Source organism: Echinococcus granulosus, assembly GCF_000524195.1.
Source record: "Echinococcus granulosus chromosome Unknown EG_S00037, whole genome shotgun sequence".
NCBI lineage: Eukaryota > Metazoa > Platyhelminthes > Cestoda > Cyclophyllidea > Taeniidae > Echinococcus > Echinococcus granulosus.
The window spans coordinates 297,793-313,540 of NW_020170417.1; the positions used below are offsets into that span (position 1 = coordinate 297,793).

General features: G+C 42.7%; 2 protein-coding genes across 2 annotated transcripts in view; both read left to right on the forward strand. All coding sequences in view use genetic code 11, as the record gives it.

Moving 5' to 3' along the window:
- EGR_05236 (Annexin A7) overlaps nucleotides 1–951 on the forward strand; it is a gene marked incomplete at both ends in the record, with an annotated part of 3,712 nt that extends 2,761 nt beyond the window's left edge. Inside the window, 2 exons of the mRNA XM_024494485.1 lie at nucleotides 609–749; nucleotides 829–951. Of these exons, the coding sequence (XP_024351106.1) occupies nucleotides 609–749; nucleotides 829–951 (264 nt within the window). The remainder of the gene's footprint in view (nucleotides 1–608; nucleotides 750–828) is intronic.
- Nucleotides 952–2,320: 1,369 nt separating this feature from the next.
- On the forward strand, nucleotides 2,321–14,279 carry EGR_05237 (hypothetical protein; the record flags this gene model as incomplete). Its single annotated transcript, XM_024494486.1, has 21 exons — nucleotides 2,321–2,492; nucleotides 2,674–2,906; nucleotides 3,009–3,177; nucleotides 3,308–3,541; nucleotides 3,636–3,753; nucleotides 4,062–4,192; nucleotides 4,267–4,588; nucleotides 4,635–4,773; nucleotides 4,844–5,038; nucleotides 5,077–5,148; nucleotides 5,185–5,311; nucleotides 6,233–6,419; nucleotides 7,233–7,359; nucleotides 7,433–7,533; nucleotides 8,097–8,323; nucleotides 8,870–9,270; nucleotides 9,329–10,950; nucleotides 11,021–11,186; nucleotides 11,221–11,401; nucleotides 12,492–12,666; nucleotides 13,868–14,279. 21 exons carry the CDS (start codon nucleotides 2,321–2,323, stop codon nucleotides 14,277–14,279), a joined length of 5,511 nt encoding a protein of 1,836 aa, XP_024351107.1.
- Nucleotides 14,280–15,748: the final 1,469 nt, after the last annotated feature.

Sequence of the window (15,748 nt, forward strand, 5' to 3'; positions counted from 1 at the left end):
CAGCGTAAACTGTGCTGCAGCTGATGCTGAGGCGCTTTACAAGGCCGGCGAAAAGTACGTTTCTCCCCCTTTTTTAAGGTCATGTAATGATTTAAATAACATCATTGCATAATTATTTGTGGGATGGTAATAGTAACTAGTACCTTATTGTGTGGCTTAAATAAACCCAAATTCGTGTGTTTATCACTAGTTCTTTGTTTGTCCCCCTAGACGCTTGGGTACTGAAGAAGCTGTTTTCACGAGAATCCTTACTCAACGAAGCTTTGAACAGATAAAGGCCATCTGTCAGTGCTATCAACAGGCATGTGAATTTAAACATTGTGCAAAGCACTGTATAGTCTGAATACCACCCTTAATGTGTACTCTGTAACCGATTCTTTTTGTTTATTGCTCAGAAATACGGAAAATCACTTGAAACTGCTATTAAGAAGGAGACTTCTGGCGACTATAGAGACACCATGGTTTCTATTGGTGCGTGACTAACTTGATTATGCAAGTTTATCTCCATTTAATGTGATACATAGTTGAATAGGAGTGATTTTCTTTTGAGTAAAGTAAATAGAACGGCGGTGACTTTTGCTGTTAAGTCGGTTGAAGGACATTTTCAGGATGTTGGCTTATTTTCTTCCCCTAAAGTTCGCTACGCAGAGGACAAGAACGCTCTTCTAGCTACCTGGTTCTACGAGTCGATGGTTGGAATTGGCACGCGCGACAAGGCCCTCATGCAGTTGGTGCTGGGTAGATGCGAGGTGAGGAGCATTCGGCCATATTTGCCCCCCCCCCCCCCCCCCAATTGCTATGACACTGAGGATGGTGATCTTCTTTTAGATTGATCTACAAGACGTTAAGGAGGCCTATCAGCGAAAATATGGGAAGTGCCTGGTAAAGGCCATCGAAAATGACACCTCAGGTGACTACAAGAGAATGCTCGTGGCTTTGGTTGGACCCTGAAAATCCTTAATTCCATTGATTAAATTTTTATTCACTTATTGCACGAACTTCCTTGAAGAGATCACTGCTTAAAGCTTGGAATATAGCTTATTTAAAAAAAAAACATTTTGTGTTGGCTTATTGGCGCTACGGCGAGAACTTAACTCTATTGTCGACCAAAGGAGATGGATTAGCTTCGTCTCGGTGGCCGGGCAGTGCTGTGGTGCTTTAAATTTCTTGTTCACTTACGTTTGTCCATACGAGCGTTTGAGTTTTAGCAGGTTGTATTTCCACGAACACGCCAGTAGCCTCTCATCCCTTCTGTATCTTGGTAAAATATGTGCCGCAACCGCTGTGGTTTCTTACAACTTCAGGAAAGACTCGGGGAGCTACTGTACTCAAGAAAAATTGGTCATGGTCCAGATCACGAACAAATACAATCATTAACCTATTTATATTGAGGCAATGAAAGCGGATAGGACGAAAATTGTTCCTTCTGTGTAAAAATGAAACGAATAATGTAAAAATCGGGCCTATTCTAAAGTTTATTTGATAAACTAGACAATAATTAAAACCCAATTTTAAGTTTAAAACCTTGCCGACTTTGGCGCAGCAATTTGTAAGGAAAATTTGTCAAAAACGACTGAATAAATAGCTTAATATCGTAGCCAAGTATCTTCAGAAAAAGAGATCTTGAACACCTTGAAATGGCTTAACGAAGTGGTTCTTATTTCTTTTCGACTTACTGAATTCTTGCTTTGCGTCAATCATAATCGACATGCATCAGAACGCATACTTAGTGTATATTTTAGTGAGGGTACAAAATTTGTTGTGCAACCTACAAACACTATAGATGAACAAAAATAATTGCACGTGATTTCAACGCAATAAACGAAGGCAACTAAATATTTAATCTGAGGTTTCTTATAATCATGCGTATTTGTTTGAACCAACTTGTAATAATATTGCACCCAATCACAGTAAACTTGTTTTTGCTTCTGACTGTTTTGTGTAGTATTTGGGGTTGGCGCGTCGTAGCTGCTTTTGAGTGAGTTTGTCCTTTGTGTCGGTGGACTGTATTACGAGTATAAACATTTCATAGTGTTGTTGGCGAGTCGTTTTTCGTCACTTCTTTCTGATTTGGATCATGCAGTTCATCTGGTTTTAACATCTCTTTTTGAGGGTTGCACATATCTCATGCTCACTTTCATAATCTGTGATTTGTATTTCGTATGATGTAATTGTTTCTCGAGGATGAGGAGTACTCGTTTTGATTTATTCTATAACAAGTGCAAATATGCCTATGAGTTTCTAATACCTCATCTTTGCGAATATTTAACCAACGAAGATACTGCCTAAATCGCGTCGCATACAACTACTTTTATCCCTGATGGATCGGTGCCAGGTGATTCCTAGCGATGCTGGTGTTCCACCTTGCGAGCGGAAGGGAAGTTCCAAATCACCTACCTCATCACAAGTTGAAAATGCGAAGACCCGTGTCTTATCAACTTGGAATTCCTCTCAAAAAACTAATGCGCAAACAGTCGTGCACTCTGGCAATGGTAAGTACTACTTAGCGTTTGGAGGATTGAAACCTTCCTAGCATTTAATGAAAGCTTGTGCGTATTTTGAGGCAGTCATTTTTTTCGCGTCCATTTCGGAATTTTTTGTGTAAATATACTTAGCAAAACTGTGAGGTATCGCTCACAAATCAACTTCAACAATCATGTTATTGTCTTTTAGATGCTCGGTCGACGTTGGCTACTGGTTCCCAGACTTGGATCTCTAAGGAGCACCGTAAAAAATTGCAGGAGCTGGTGCGAAGGCAGAAGCGGGCCCGGACTGCCGCTCGCAAGTTGGCGGAAGAAAGAGAACGTGAACGAAACCAACGAATAGCAGACAATCTAGCTGCTACAGCTGAAGCTGCCAAGCTAGCTGCGAAGCGTTCGTTGCACTTGAAAAGGGGCGATTCCTCAGTGGCTGCCGGATTAAAGGCATAAATCATTCTATAGTTAATAGTTTTTTCCCTTTTCGACGAGTATTTTCGATTATTTTTCGTGCCTTCTGTGATTCTTTAGAGCCGGCATCGTGAGCATTTGAAGAATGGTATTGATGTTAGAAATGATGAAATTCCATCCGAATGCGTGCTTCGGGCGTCTCAACTTCTCGCAGAAGAGGATAATGTTGTGTTTAAGAAACCTCGCTGCCTTACTACTCTCATTGTGCCCTCATCTCAACATTCATCAAGTTCGTTTCCCAAAGAAATTCATTCAATTGTTTAAACTTCGTCTTATTGACTTACTTCGTTTTGCGATGCGCTTGTCTGATGGCCATTCTGGGTCTGTTCAGGTTAGTTTGACCTTTTTTACTTATACAGGGGAAAGCAGACTTTCACGGAACCTCGTTGTACCTGCCTCCGCTGCACAACCGGTTTACGCGAAAACTCGCGGAAGCAAGAATTGCCACAGCGTCGTCTCTTCTACTCCCCTTTTTAATCCCTCGAAATTCCTGTCTGAACATCTGTATAAGAGTTTTCCCGACGGTGGTAATGTAAATACGGCGAGCTCAAGGCTATTTCCTGGTCGCTCTGGAGCAGCTATTGTTTCTACCAGTATGGCTACTACAGCTTCTACTTAGCTATCTCTTTAAAAACTTGACTATTTTGTGTGTCCATTTCAAATGATTGTATGGTTAATGTTTTTTAGGTCTTCCTTTGAAAAGTCGAACGGCAAAATCGTTCGTTGGGAGTTACTACCCAAAAGCGCCGAGGACGAAAGGATTTGGAGTTCAGGTTGATTTATCTGACCCAATTTCCTTCTGGAGGTAAGCCGTTTTAGAGCTAATGATGCTTAAATTGCGTTTCATTGACACGTGTTTCTACATGCTAATGATGCACGGACTCATGGTTCGGTAATTGGTCATATTTCAGTACTTTATTCTTATTACGTGACGGTAGGTGTTGTGGTTCGGAGTTCAAGCTTGGAGTTTAGGTAGGTCTGATCAGCTTACCCATTAACATATCCCTTGTTTCTTTCTCCCCTTGTCACTCTAACATCACGTGCACGTGACTGAGATTCTTGCTCCAATGTTTTTATCCTCAATTCTGCTCAAAAATGCGTCGATCATTCTAGACACACCGAAGTGATCACACCTTGGAAAGATGCTGAGAGTGAACAGGCACGTCTGCAAGCTCGTCTTTGTGTTAGCCGAGCCCGAAGGTTCGTCCGTTTGGATGCCGATGGGGATGACGCCAATGGCGATGGTAGGTCAATTCCTTTACTACCGAATCTTGGTAGTATTTCTATCTTCCATTTATCAATTCCTCATTATTCTTAGATTCTGGTGAAGCTCTTGTCTCTTCGTCATCTTCCTCTGCCTCTTCCAAGAGTAGCTGCATTTCCGAGGCGCAGCAAGTGGATGATTTCTTTGAACCTACCAAAGACCTTGACGACATGGTGATGAAGGTAGCGGAATCGTCACACTGGATGTCTGAGGCTGAGCGTCCTGGTGTGGAGTCCGGTACCCCTCTGAGATCTCTCTTTGACACCCACTTGCGATATCTTCAGACGCAGTCTAAAATCGAGTCCGATCCACTGCGTTTCATGGAGGTTTATAAACAGAAATGCCAACAACTCACCGCTCACCCGCGTGGCGACTCGTAAGTTTGTCTTCATTGCCTTTGGTTAATGTCTCCCTTCGTGTAGTCACGTTGAAGCCTCGTCGAGAGCGATTCGTCAGGTACATGTTAATGAAACGCACTTCAACTATGGCGACTGTACTTCCGTCTCTGAAGTGGACAAAACCAGTGAAGCGGCCTCTTCAATTCCTAGTCTAGTCGAAGAGGTATATTACTTGTTTACTGAAAAGTTTTAAGTAACACAATATTTTATAGACTGTTCACCCAACGAAACAGGCGGAGAGCCGTCATCAAACGGAGGTTCAACAGCGGCAGCGCCTAGCTCCTGCTGCGTTGGGACTGAGTTTGACTGCAGAATTGCATCGATATGAAACTCTTTCTGCCTCTGAGCAGCACATTGCCGGTCTTGAACTGACGCGACAGATATCACAGGCTCAGGCAGAGGGGCTTAGTATCTATCATCTGGCGAAAGTAAAGTGCCTAGATCGTTTACTCTGATCTTAATGTAGGCTGGGTATCTCCACGATGCGCAGAGCAAAGGCAGTTGCATGACGCGCGTTGAGAATATGAAGGAGTTGAAGGTGAGTGCGTTCCTTTTTATTCTTCTGCCGCTTTAGAATACGGCTGTGTCACCAATTGTACTTCCGAGGGTTAGCGTGCCAGTGACCCTCACACAAACCATCAAACAGAGGAGTTCTACCACCACTACCACTACTACTGCTGCCACTACTGCTCTCTTACACGGTAGGCGTTTAATTGCAGTTTTTATCACCTAGATGGGGATTTGGGAGTACTTTCTCACCTTTGGCTCTGCTATCCGAAAATTATTCGTGTTACTATGTCTAAAACAAAAAGGATTAACAATTCTAAAATATTGGCATTAGTTCGTCCCCTGCCTATTTGGTCGATCACACCTTGAAAATTCATTTGATTCAAGCCTTCCTCGTACCCTGTCGGACGTGGTTTAATGCCCAAAAGACTTGACATTTGGTCTGTGGATGTAAGATCTGCTGAATGTGATGGGAAATTTTGAAGTAGTGCTCGAGGAACACATTGAGAGAAAGTCAATCTGTCTTGTCTTTCAGCGATTCTGGCCAACTGTTTATTTGCATTGCTTTGTTTCCCGCATTTGATTGCTGAGGTTCATAGAAATGGTTTTAATGGTGAGGTATCGTCATGCTGGCACCACTGGTTTACGATTTCAAGGGGTCTTGAAAATCCCCCATTTCTATCAAGCTAAAGACTTGTCATTGTCATGGCATGGACGATTGGTAGTGATTTCTGTTTTGTTGAACGTTGACAAACCCGATTTAGGCCTTTTACTTTGAAACTTTTTTTTGCTTAGTTTAAACCTCGTGCAGCTCATTGGTAGGAGTGTGACTTCTCAAAGGATAGTTTATCCTATTTCTACTGCCAAAGTGCCTCAGCAATGGCTTGAACTCCTGTCTCTCCTGTGGTGGTTCCAAGATAATGGGGAATGCTGTTAGGATCCTATAGATACAACGCAGTAACCAGGGGGTACTTTGAAATTACCGCGGTTGTGCATCACTGATAACCGATCGACCAGTAACGTTTTAGTCTGAACTTCAGGTATCGCGTAGTTTCAAATTTGATCCTTGAGAGAGATCAAGGTTCTGTACGCTTTGACCTAACACTTCCTGTTAGATCCCAACCGGATTGGTGCCACAGATTCCCATGCAGGTTCGAGTACGGGCAGCTATTACGCTCCGCGCAGAATCGACGCAGATGCATCGAGCATGAATGTCTATGATGCGAACGTGACTCCGTCTAATTTAGAGGCCTCGACTGCTCTTGGTGACCTTGTCGACTTGAAATCGGAACAGTTTAAGGGGTAAGATTGTCCGTCAGTTTCTTTATTTGCTTTTTTTTGCTTCTTGTGGTTTTAGCCTTGGTGTTTTGGGTTTGGAGATTATACATCCCTCTCCATTGTATTTGATTGCACTTAAAAGTGGGTTTTAGTGGTAGAATTGCATAAAAGTACTTTCGAAGTTCGTTAAAATATTACTGGGACAAGGAAAGTATGTCTACTTTCATATTTGTTCAAATGCGGATAAAGGTACGCAAAGGAAATTTGTTTGGACTCCGTAATTTATTTTTCATCTGAACGTGTTAAGTTGTCAAAAAAATTTGCGGTTTTATGCACTAATCGTGGCTTGGCTTAGTTATCAATCATAATTGGACTGCTCGTCTACTACAACATATCTTTTCTAGCGATGAAAAGGTGAAGATCACTTATTTTTAATCTACACGTCTCCAGAATTTGGTCCTTTCTCAGTTTTTTTGCTCTCAATGAGACCTCTCAAGTGGGCTATAAGAAAGATAAAATTACTGCCCGTAGTTGTCTACTCTGAGAATACTGCATGGTATCTAACACCATTGCTTTAAAACAGGTTTTCTCTAGAACTAATCTCTATTCTAATACGCTGATTTCAACACATTACTTTAAAAATAATCTTTGTCTGATTTATCAATACGTCTGTCCGCTGCCGCCTTATTTCCACACACTTTTAATCATTGTCCCAGTTTATACCAATTTACTGATCTATTTATTTCTACTGCAATTATTACATGCTCATGTTTAGTGACATACTCCTGTTAAAGTGCTTTGCAAATATCTTGAGCACCATGTCAATTTCGTTCCCAGAATCCTACAGCAACGTGCTTCTGAGCTTCACGCGCGTCGTCATGAGGCCGAATTGCTGCTGAAATATGCCGCCAGGTTGGATCGTGAGGAGCGCAAAGTGGTTGCTCTCGAATCACGGGCTGTTAAGGTGAGTCAGCATTCTATTTGATGTTATTTCTTCTCACTAAGTCTTCGTATCCGCCATCCCTCTCTCTTTTCAGGCGCTCACACGATCGAAAGACCGACGTCCAGCAGCGGAAGCTTACATTCCACCCCAACAGTCTTCGCACTCCCCTTCTCCTTCACTTCAAACTTTGAAGGCGTAAGTTGGTGTAAAGTCATGCTCGAAGATTTTAAATAACAGTGATTTGTGTTTACTTTTCCCTTTCATAACGTCATCTGAAATTCGTTTGCACTCCTTCATAGCTACATGCCTACAAATCCATCATTTGGTGAGAAATCCTTGTTGGGGTGTTGTTATCTCTCTATGGAATGATGCTCCACTTTAATATCAGAATGGTGAGATGGAAATTGGTATATGCTGTTTGTAGCAGTAGGAATTGCTTAGAAGATATTTTGATGCATTACAAACCACGATTCGTATTGTTAAATTTGCTAGTTTTAATTTTGCTGATATTGGTAGTTGGATCTGAGCATTTTGTTGATTTCCTTGATTCTACTTCATGCTGCAGATTTCCTCTCAAAATCTGTTGAACATAGCTTACAAAAAACCGTGATTACCTTATCAAATTCCGCTTTTTTTCTCTTGTTTTTGAATCGGACTGTTTATGCCTCAGGGGTGCTGTTTAATGAATTGTTTTTGTCAAGCTTGAGTCTTTCCTTGTCCTCATATCCCTTGTTTTATATTTTTCTTCTGCAATATAGACAAAGAGAGAGTCCACCTTCCCCCACTCCTCCACCTCATTCTCCACCTTCACCCGATTCAGCAGCACCGCCACCTTCGTCTACTTCCTTGTTGTGCTCGTCGCCTATCATCTCGCATTCCCCTGGGCGGGTCAGCGTGGTGGAAGCGGAAAACGCGTCCCCCGTAGAGGCGCAGAAATCGATTGTCTCTCTCTCTGATCGACCCCCCTCAAAGTCGAGCACCAAGCGTGAGTTTTGCTGCTTTTTTCTGCAGCATTTGGTTGAATCAAATCTAGGGATTATGTAGGTTGGCTGTGCTAAATACGAATCTCCCTTGTTTCGTGGTTACTCTGTTTTCACAGTCAGCGTTCATGATTGTACTTTTGAATGGACCATTTTGAAAGTACCTTTTATTGCAATAATTTGCGCTCTAAATAATAATCCTTGATGGCGTGATTGACTTGAACATTTATGATTCCCTATATTTAGAGCTTTAATTATTGAATGCGTATCTCTTCACAGGTACTTTCTTTGCATATAGGTCCAGGTCCATTTTATGTCTGGATCGGCTAATAAAAGTTATTTTACGATGTATTTCACAACTATAATGGCGCCTTCCAACTGTCATTGTTAGGATTATTTGACCTATTTTGCTGGTATACGCGTCAACAGTTTTATAAAAACAAACGACTTTATTTTCTCCTCTAAAAAGTTCCAGAAAATAGCCTCTGCGACCCCCAGTTGATCAAATCATATTTTTATGATTAAAAATAGCTGTCATTTCTTTTTATCAGTGAGTTCGTCCCAACTAAGCAACTCCAGACAGCAAGGAATTCTTTGCAGCCGTGATAATGGTACCGATAGTGGTGAATTCGATGGCGCCGACTTCAGCCAGCAACATCTATTGTTGCGGGACCAATACGAACATCAAAATCACCAGCCACAGATTCTGTCACCCCGACGTCTCAGTCAGGACTCCACAAACTCCACTTCCTCCTCACCTTCCGGCCTTCGCGCGTATTCTGACAGCCTCAGCTCCTCGGAGTTTGTCTCTCAGCTGGAAGCTCGTCTGGTCTCCCTGCAGAGGGAGCTGCGGCGCAATGAGAAACTCCTCAGTCGCATCGATGCACAAAAGAAGATGGCCAACAAGGATCGGCTCATGCGGTTGGAGACAACTTTGGAGAATCACCGAAAGGTATACTCGCACCGTCATTCAATCGCTTCCATCTCACCTTATTATTTCTTCCTTCCAGTTTTGCCTGGAGATAATCAATAACATCAAGTTAGAGATAAGCTCTTGCCACCAGTCGCTTTGCGAGAAGACGAGTCAACTTGAGGCAGCTTCTACGGTTCCAATGACACCCAGTGCTGCTACACGAATTTCCTTGTCTCCAGAGCCCTCTTTCTCGAGCAAACCTGTGTTCCCGTCCTTTCGTGAGCCTAAAAAAGATGTAGAGAACACTAAAAGTTTTCTATCATCATCTTCTTCTAATGCTGAAGAGGAGGCAGTTGAAAGTATTTGCACAGTATCGGTGGAAGTGGAAGAGACGTCTGCACCCTTAGGAATGGACTCCTCGAAATCACCGCTGGTAGGAAAGACGTGTACTTCTAACTCAGGTGTGGGTGAGAATGGGAGACTGGAACACTTGGTGTGTTTGAATGCCGTGAAGTCTGCGTCATCAAGAACTTCTAATGTTGCAAAATTAGGTGAGAAAATAGCTTCTGAGATATCGTCGGAGTCATCTTCTGCAACTCAACGATTAACTCCACCGATGGAAGTGAATTTAGTTGTGGAACCTGCCTCTATGTATTCCGCGACGTTAAATGATGTGAAATCAGAAGAGTGCGTCAGTTTTGCAGAGACACTTGCTTCGGGGATGTCCTTAGCCAAGAGGACTCTGTCTCCTGTGGAAACGAAGATGCCTTCGTTGAACTCCACTTTAAATGAGCAGAATGGCTCTGTGGCTTTGAAGAGATCTGAGTCTGTGGAATCTCTTAACTCTGGGAGTCCTGAAGAGATAATAGTCTCGAAGATGTCTTCAAAGGTATCGGTTTTGACTGCAACTCCTTCAATGCATACGAAGACGGAACCATTAAAATCAGGCTATGACGAACAAAGGATTAGTTCTGCTGCTTCCACACATTCAAATACAGGATCTGGGAGTCCTGTTGAGATGCTGGGTTCTGAGGTGTCTTCAAAAGTCTCTACCTCGACTAGAAATATTTCATCCCCTGTAGACGCTGAGACGATCTTAAAACCAGTTGTTACTGATGGGGAGTCGAAAGCAGCACATTCCGGGTCTTTAAAAGTGTTGGAAATTGACGTAGCTGACAGTCCTGGTGAAGCAATGCCTTCTGAGATGGCTCCAGAAATGTTGATCTCGGTTGAATTCACACCACTTCCAGCGGAAACGAAATCTCGAGTTGACGCGAAGGTAGAAGTGGAAACTAAGGAGGCATCTGAGCTAAATAGGATCACTTCCCTTGAAGTGCTTCTACCAGGCAAGAAACCTGAATTAGTTGGATCAAATCAATCCGAAATTGAGATTAAGGAGAATGGTGGTGGTGAGGAGGAAAAGGGCGACAGGAGTTGCTTAATTGAGACCGTCGCCTCTGAGCTTTCTCTTGAAACGCCTTCTTTGAGCTCTGATACTCATAGCCCAGAAGTGCAAGAATTAAAGTCAGCGAAGACATCGATCCATCAAATCACAACTGGTTCTAACTCTGAATCGGCCTCGGACACAGGAGATGTCTACACAGAGGACTTTGAAGATGAGGTGTTCGCAGACGAGAATGAAAGGCAGCAGCATGGACTCGTAGAGAGTGCTGACGCTGTTTCGGAGAGACCAGTTTCAGCTTCCACACCGTCTTCTAAGTAAGTGTTGTTTCCCCATTCACTCGTTAGTGGCTTTTTTGTAATCTTATCGTCATATTTTTTTTTATAGTTGCATAGAAGTCAAGACAAATGCTCTGCTGGATGAATTCACAGACCGATGGCTGGACGATTTCATCGGTGAAGGAATCGACTCCGTTTTAGAAGAAGTGGAGGAGACCATGTCAACCGATTATGAAGAGGCATGTCGCTCATTTCCTCTTTATTTTCTTCCTCCTGTCGGGTGATAAGCTTACTTTTTTTGTCATTCAGGTTATTACCGACACAACGGGGATGGTAGTTAATACACCCTCGCGGACTGTACCACTGTTCAAAGATGTTATGGAATTCTTCTTCCAGCTCCGTGCCTCTTCGAAGCCTGGAACATTCGAGGAAGCTCTTAACTCGATCCAGTATCCGCCTCGTTTCACTGAGAAGTATGCCGAGGAGGAGGGTAAGTTTGGAATTCAACGCTCAATTACCGAAGAACTGTATAGACTTGGTTATTTACGATCTGCTTTGCGCTCCATTGCCGCTTTGATACATTTTGGTCTGTGGTTTGCTTCCGTAGCATGGGGAAGTACTTGATCTCAATTACCTACCTACTAAACTTTGCCTATATGCCACCTTTTGTTAGATGACCAAATATTGTTTCGTTCTGCGGGAAGCTTCTTGATTCATTTATGCTTAAAACCCTTTTCTAGAGAAACATGAGCCTGTAAATTTCATTTTTACAAGACGCTTTTACCTCATTCCCTATTTGGCGACTTCGCTTCATGTTTGACTATATAATATGTGATATGAAGGGTGATAATGAGTCTGTGGCACAATCTCCTTTCTCCTCCCTCCCTCCAACCCAAGGTGCCAGACTTCTCATGGGTCAATTTTGGGGTCATGTGCGACACGATTTATCATTTTTGGGTGTTTCAGAACCACTTTACTAACGCACCGAGTTGCCTCGTGTTGAGTGGGTGGATCTCAGTAGTAATTGTTTAGCTTCTAGCAAGTACAAGTTTCGGGTTGCAAGCCACCATATATGTACAACGCAGGCATAGTCTTCTGGGCATAGAGCGGCGCGCGTCTTGGAATTGCGGGACGGGTACCTCAAGTGGATCACAATCGGATCGGTTAGCGAACATTCCTCTCCTAACGGCGCCTTTATTTGAAGGTTACCGTTATCTCCTGTCATTTCCTTGATAGCTTCCACGACTTTCTCTCTCTCGCTGTTGTAAATGTAAATCAAGTGTTCATTTATCATATCAGCATGTTTCGAATAGTCTGTTGTTGTTAACGGGCCATGAAGATTTAAATCGACCAACAGAACGGAACTTCTTCAAACTATAGATCCACCCATCGACCGTGTGTGTTCATTGGACACATTCTCAACAACCGAAGATTCTGCATATTTTTCGTGCTTCTTTTCGCTGCACTAACTTTAAGATGGAGCTGTCATTCGGAAATGCATGGCGGATTCTTAACTGCAAGCGATTGCGCTCCATTTAAACCTCACTTCATAAACACTTATATTTACTTTGTTGTTTCAGACCTGCAGATCTGCGAACGCGTACCTCAATCGCGTCTGGTGAACCGGTCGCTCTTCTTTGACTTGGTTCGTATCGGCATGTTGGACATTTTTGCGGGCGAAGATGAGGACGTCAAAAATAATCGCGAGCCCCGACTCAGCAGCGCGCGTCTCCACATGTGGCGCGGTAGACGCAGGTAACCCTCCTCCCTGTATTCATCACAAGGCTTGGAGGAGCTGTCTTTGATTTGTCCATCTTTCATTCCAAAGGGAGGTAGAGAAGTTGTGATTAAAAGACTGGGAAGTTTCTATTACAAAGCATGACTTCTTATTGTTTTCGTTAAGTATTTACAGAATTAATCAAAAGCGATCTATGGTTGAATTCCAAGTAACAAACATGTGAAAATATTTGTATGCATTTTAATTGCTAGTTGTAGACTCGAGCGTGCTCCCATTCAAGTGGGAAAAATTTTAGATCCAAAATGTTCCCAATCTGCTGCATCATTTATCATTTGACTTTTGTGCCAATTGAATTGCATTATTTAAATCGAGTCATTTGACACTCCACGCAATGGTTAACCAATCAGAACATCGATGGTGTGTCCAAATTGTCGGCCCCAGAAGCAAGCACGATTTACTATCGCATTTTCCCGTTAAATAGTTTTCAGGCCTTGACATTTGAATTGAAAAAAGGGATTTCGGGTCGGGGTATGCCCTATCTACTGCTTTGTACTTGAGGTCCAATGGTCTGGGTTATGTTTAGAGGTAAACCAAGCAGATAGCCTTCCATTTTTATAGCCAAGTTTTACCCCTCTGAGGGTTAATAGTCTGGGAATTTGGATAAACACTTATCAATCTTTGCCTAAATTTTTACTAATGAAAACTTTTTAATAGCAGTTGAGCTAAACTGGCGACCGACATTATAATGGCAAGTCAATCAGTAGCAGTGGGAAGACTGTTTGAGTGGATATCTTTGATTGAGTGACCTGTATATCCTATCCTGTGATCATGTGGTTAGCTTTTTAAACATAATCATTGAAAAGTATTCTTTTTTTTATACCTAATTTGTTTCTCCATTCAAAACCTTATCGCCATGGCCTCATGCGATCACTGTATTTCATTGAACGAGATCGGTAGTGCTTTTCTTCAAAAAAGATTAAATTGTCATAGTAGATTAACAGGCAAACTCATTTTTCACTTTACCTTTTCAGCTTGCTTTGCCTATTTTAATTTAGTAGTCAGCTTTCGTTGCGGCTGTAAACACATCTAGCCCCTCCGCTGTCAAACAGTCCCCCTTTCTTCATTGACTTGGGAGTGAATTACAGCATCTCAGAGACAAAGATGACTTTATTGTTGACATCATTATCCAAGTGGTTGATTTTGAAATCGCTTTTGCAGACCCGAAAGTCAGTCACGTTGGGAGGCCATCCTAGCTCCGCAGTTGGAGGCAATATTGGGAATGTCCCTTGACCCTGCAGCATCTCTGGGTCCTTCGCCCCCGATTTTGCCCAAACCCCAGGTCTTCGATCCCTCCGTGCTGCGTAGCAGTCTTGTCAGGTGGACACTCAACTCGAAGACCTGTTGGATCGAGCAGTTGTTGGAGATAGAGCTGCGTGATGAGGATTCCTCTTGGTTCAACTTTAAGCCCTTTGAGGAGCAGGTCATTAACACTGCTGTCAGGGATATTGCGAATGAGCTTGCCGAAGACATGGTAGTTAGTGTTTTGAAAAAGTTGAATTACGGCAACAAGTGGAAGAAGCAGAGGGAGGAGGAGCAGAAGAAAACCGAAAACAGCGTGGTGTTGCTTTAGTCAGTCAGATGGTTTTGATATTGATGTTGTTAGTGTATATATGCATATATGCATTTGTAACTGATCTTCCCGTACTTTCTTTCCATGCGACCCAAGGTCATACGCTTACAGGGCTTTGTATGCTCCTACATATGCTTATTGTTTATTAGTGTGGTAATTGCACTATTGAGGAGGACGGAAGCAATATTTTGTAATACTTTATGCTCTATTTACTAAACTAATAAACTTGACAATGCGGATTCAAGTTTGATTTTGGGAGACGGCGCTGGCAATTCCGGGTTTTGCCTTAGCGTTTGTCATATATGTGGTATTTGTTCTTTATCGGCGTGTTTTAGGGAATTTAATTGGGGTTGAACCGTAAAGTGGATATGAGATGGTTCCTTAATTCAATCGCAATTGCAGGTTAGTTTCATAAAAAGTGAGTCGGTGTCATATTAGACGTCTGATGGGTAATGTTCAACTTTTTTCTCCGCCCCCAGCACAGAACAGCGGGTCATTTGTCTTTACACATCTGAGGGTGAATGAGTAGTTTGCTGGGAAAACATGAGTGGAAATGTGCACTTGGCCTGAAAGAGTACTGTTGCTGCTTCCAAGGACAGATAGCTTTTTCCTAATCCTTTCTTCCAAAGACGTAATCGTCACTTAGTCCCCCCACTAATTACCGCATTTTACATAAAAGTCGTCTAGGAGTTATTTAAATATCGACTCGGTGGAGGTGGGGTCATTTCTCATTGATATTCCGCCGCCTAGGTTGGTTCCTAAGGCAGTACAGAACTTGGGATTCTGATATCGGGTGAAATGAAAAAGCAACAAGACTAGAGGCACCACCCTAGTCGTAGGCAGACATGATGGGGCAGGCTGGAGTCTTCATATGGTGCCATCAGAATAAAAGGAATTTCATGCATATTTTCGTTCAAAAGTGCGAGCTTTAATCCTCAATGGTAATAATTAGGTAGACTTCATTACTAACTTGCATGATTAATCTCCGGGACACTGCGCATGGAGTACGTGACCGCCGGCTGTGGCAGGAGACGGGGTGGCTCCATTTTCTCGTATTTTGATTGGCTTTGGCTTCCGTAATTGTTATGACTGTTAGCGTCCATCCGTATGTGATGTGAGCTGACCCTGTAAATTAGAATGAGATAGCTACCTTCGGGACATTCTGTAAAGTTTGGTAACTGAACACGAAAAAGGAATCTTCCAGAGAATCAAACCTAATACCTTTCTTGTGTTTGCAGACAGCTTCATCATCAGTGGTTTGTCGCGTTGGGGAAAGCTTGGACCTTGTACCAGAGAGTATTTTACTGAATACAAGACTTCAAAAAAGCTTCCTGTAGTGATTTATCCCCTGTTACACAAAATCTGCACCTCGAGGGCTACAGAAAATGCTTATATTTTGGTGGGAGTTTGACCTAAAGTGTGTGACGAGGGGCTTGTCACCATCAAGTTACATGATGTTGAGTACAGTT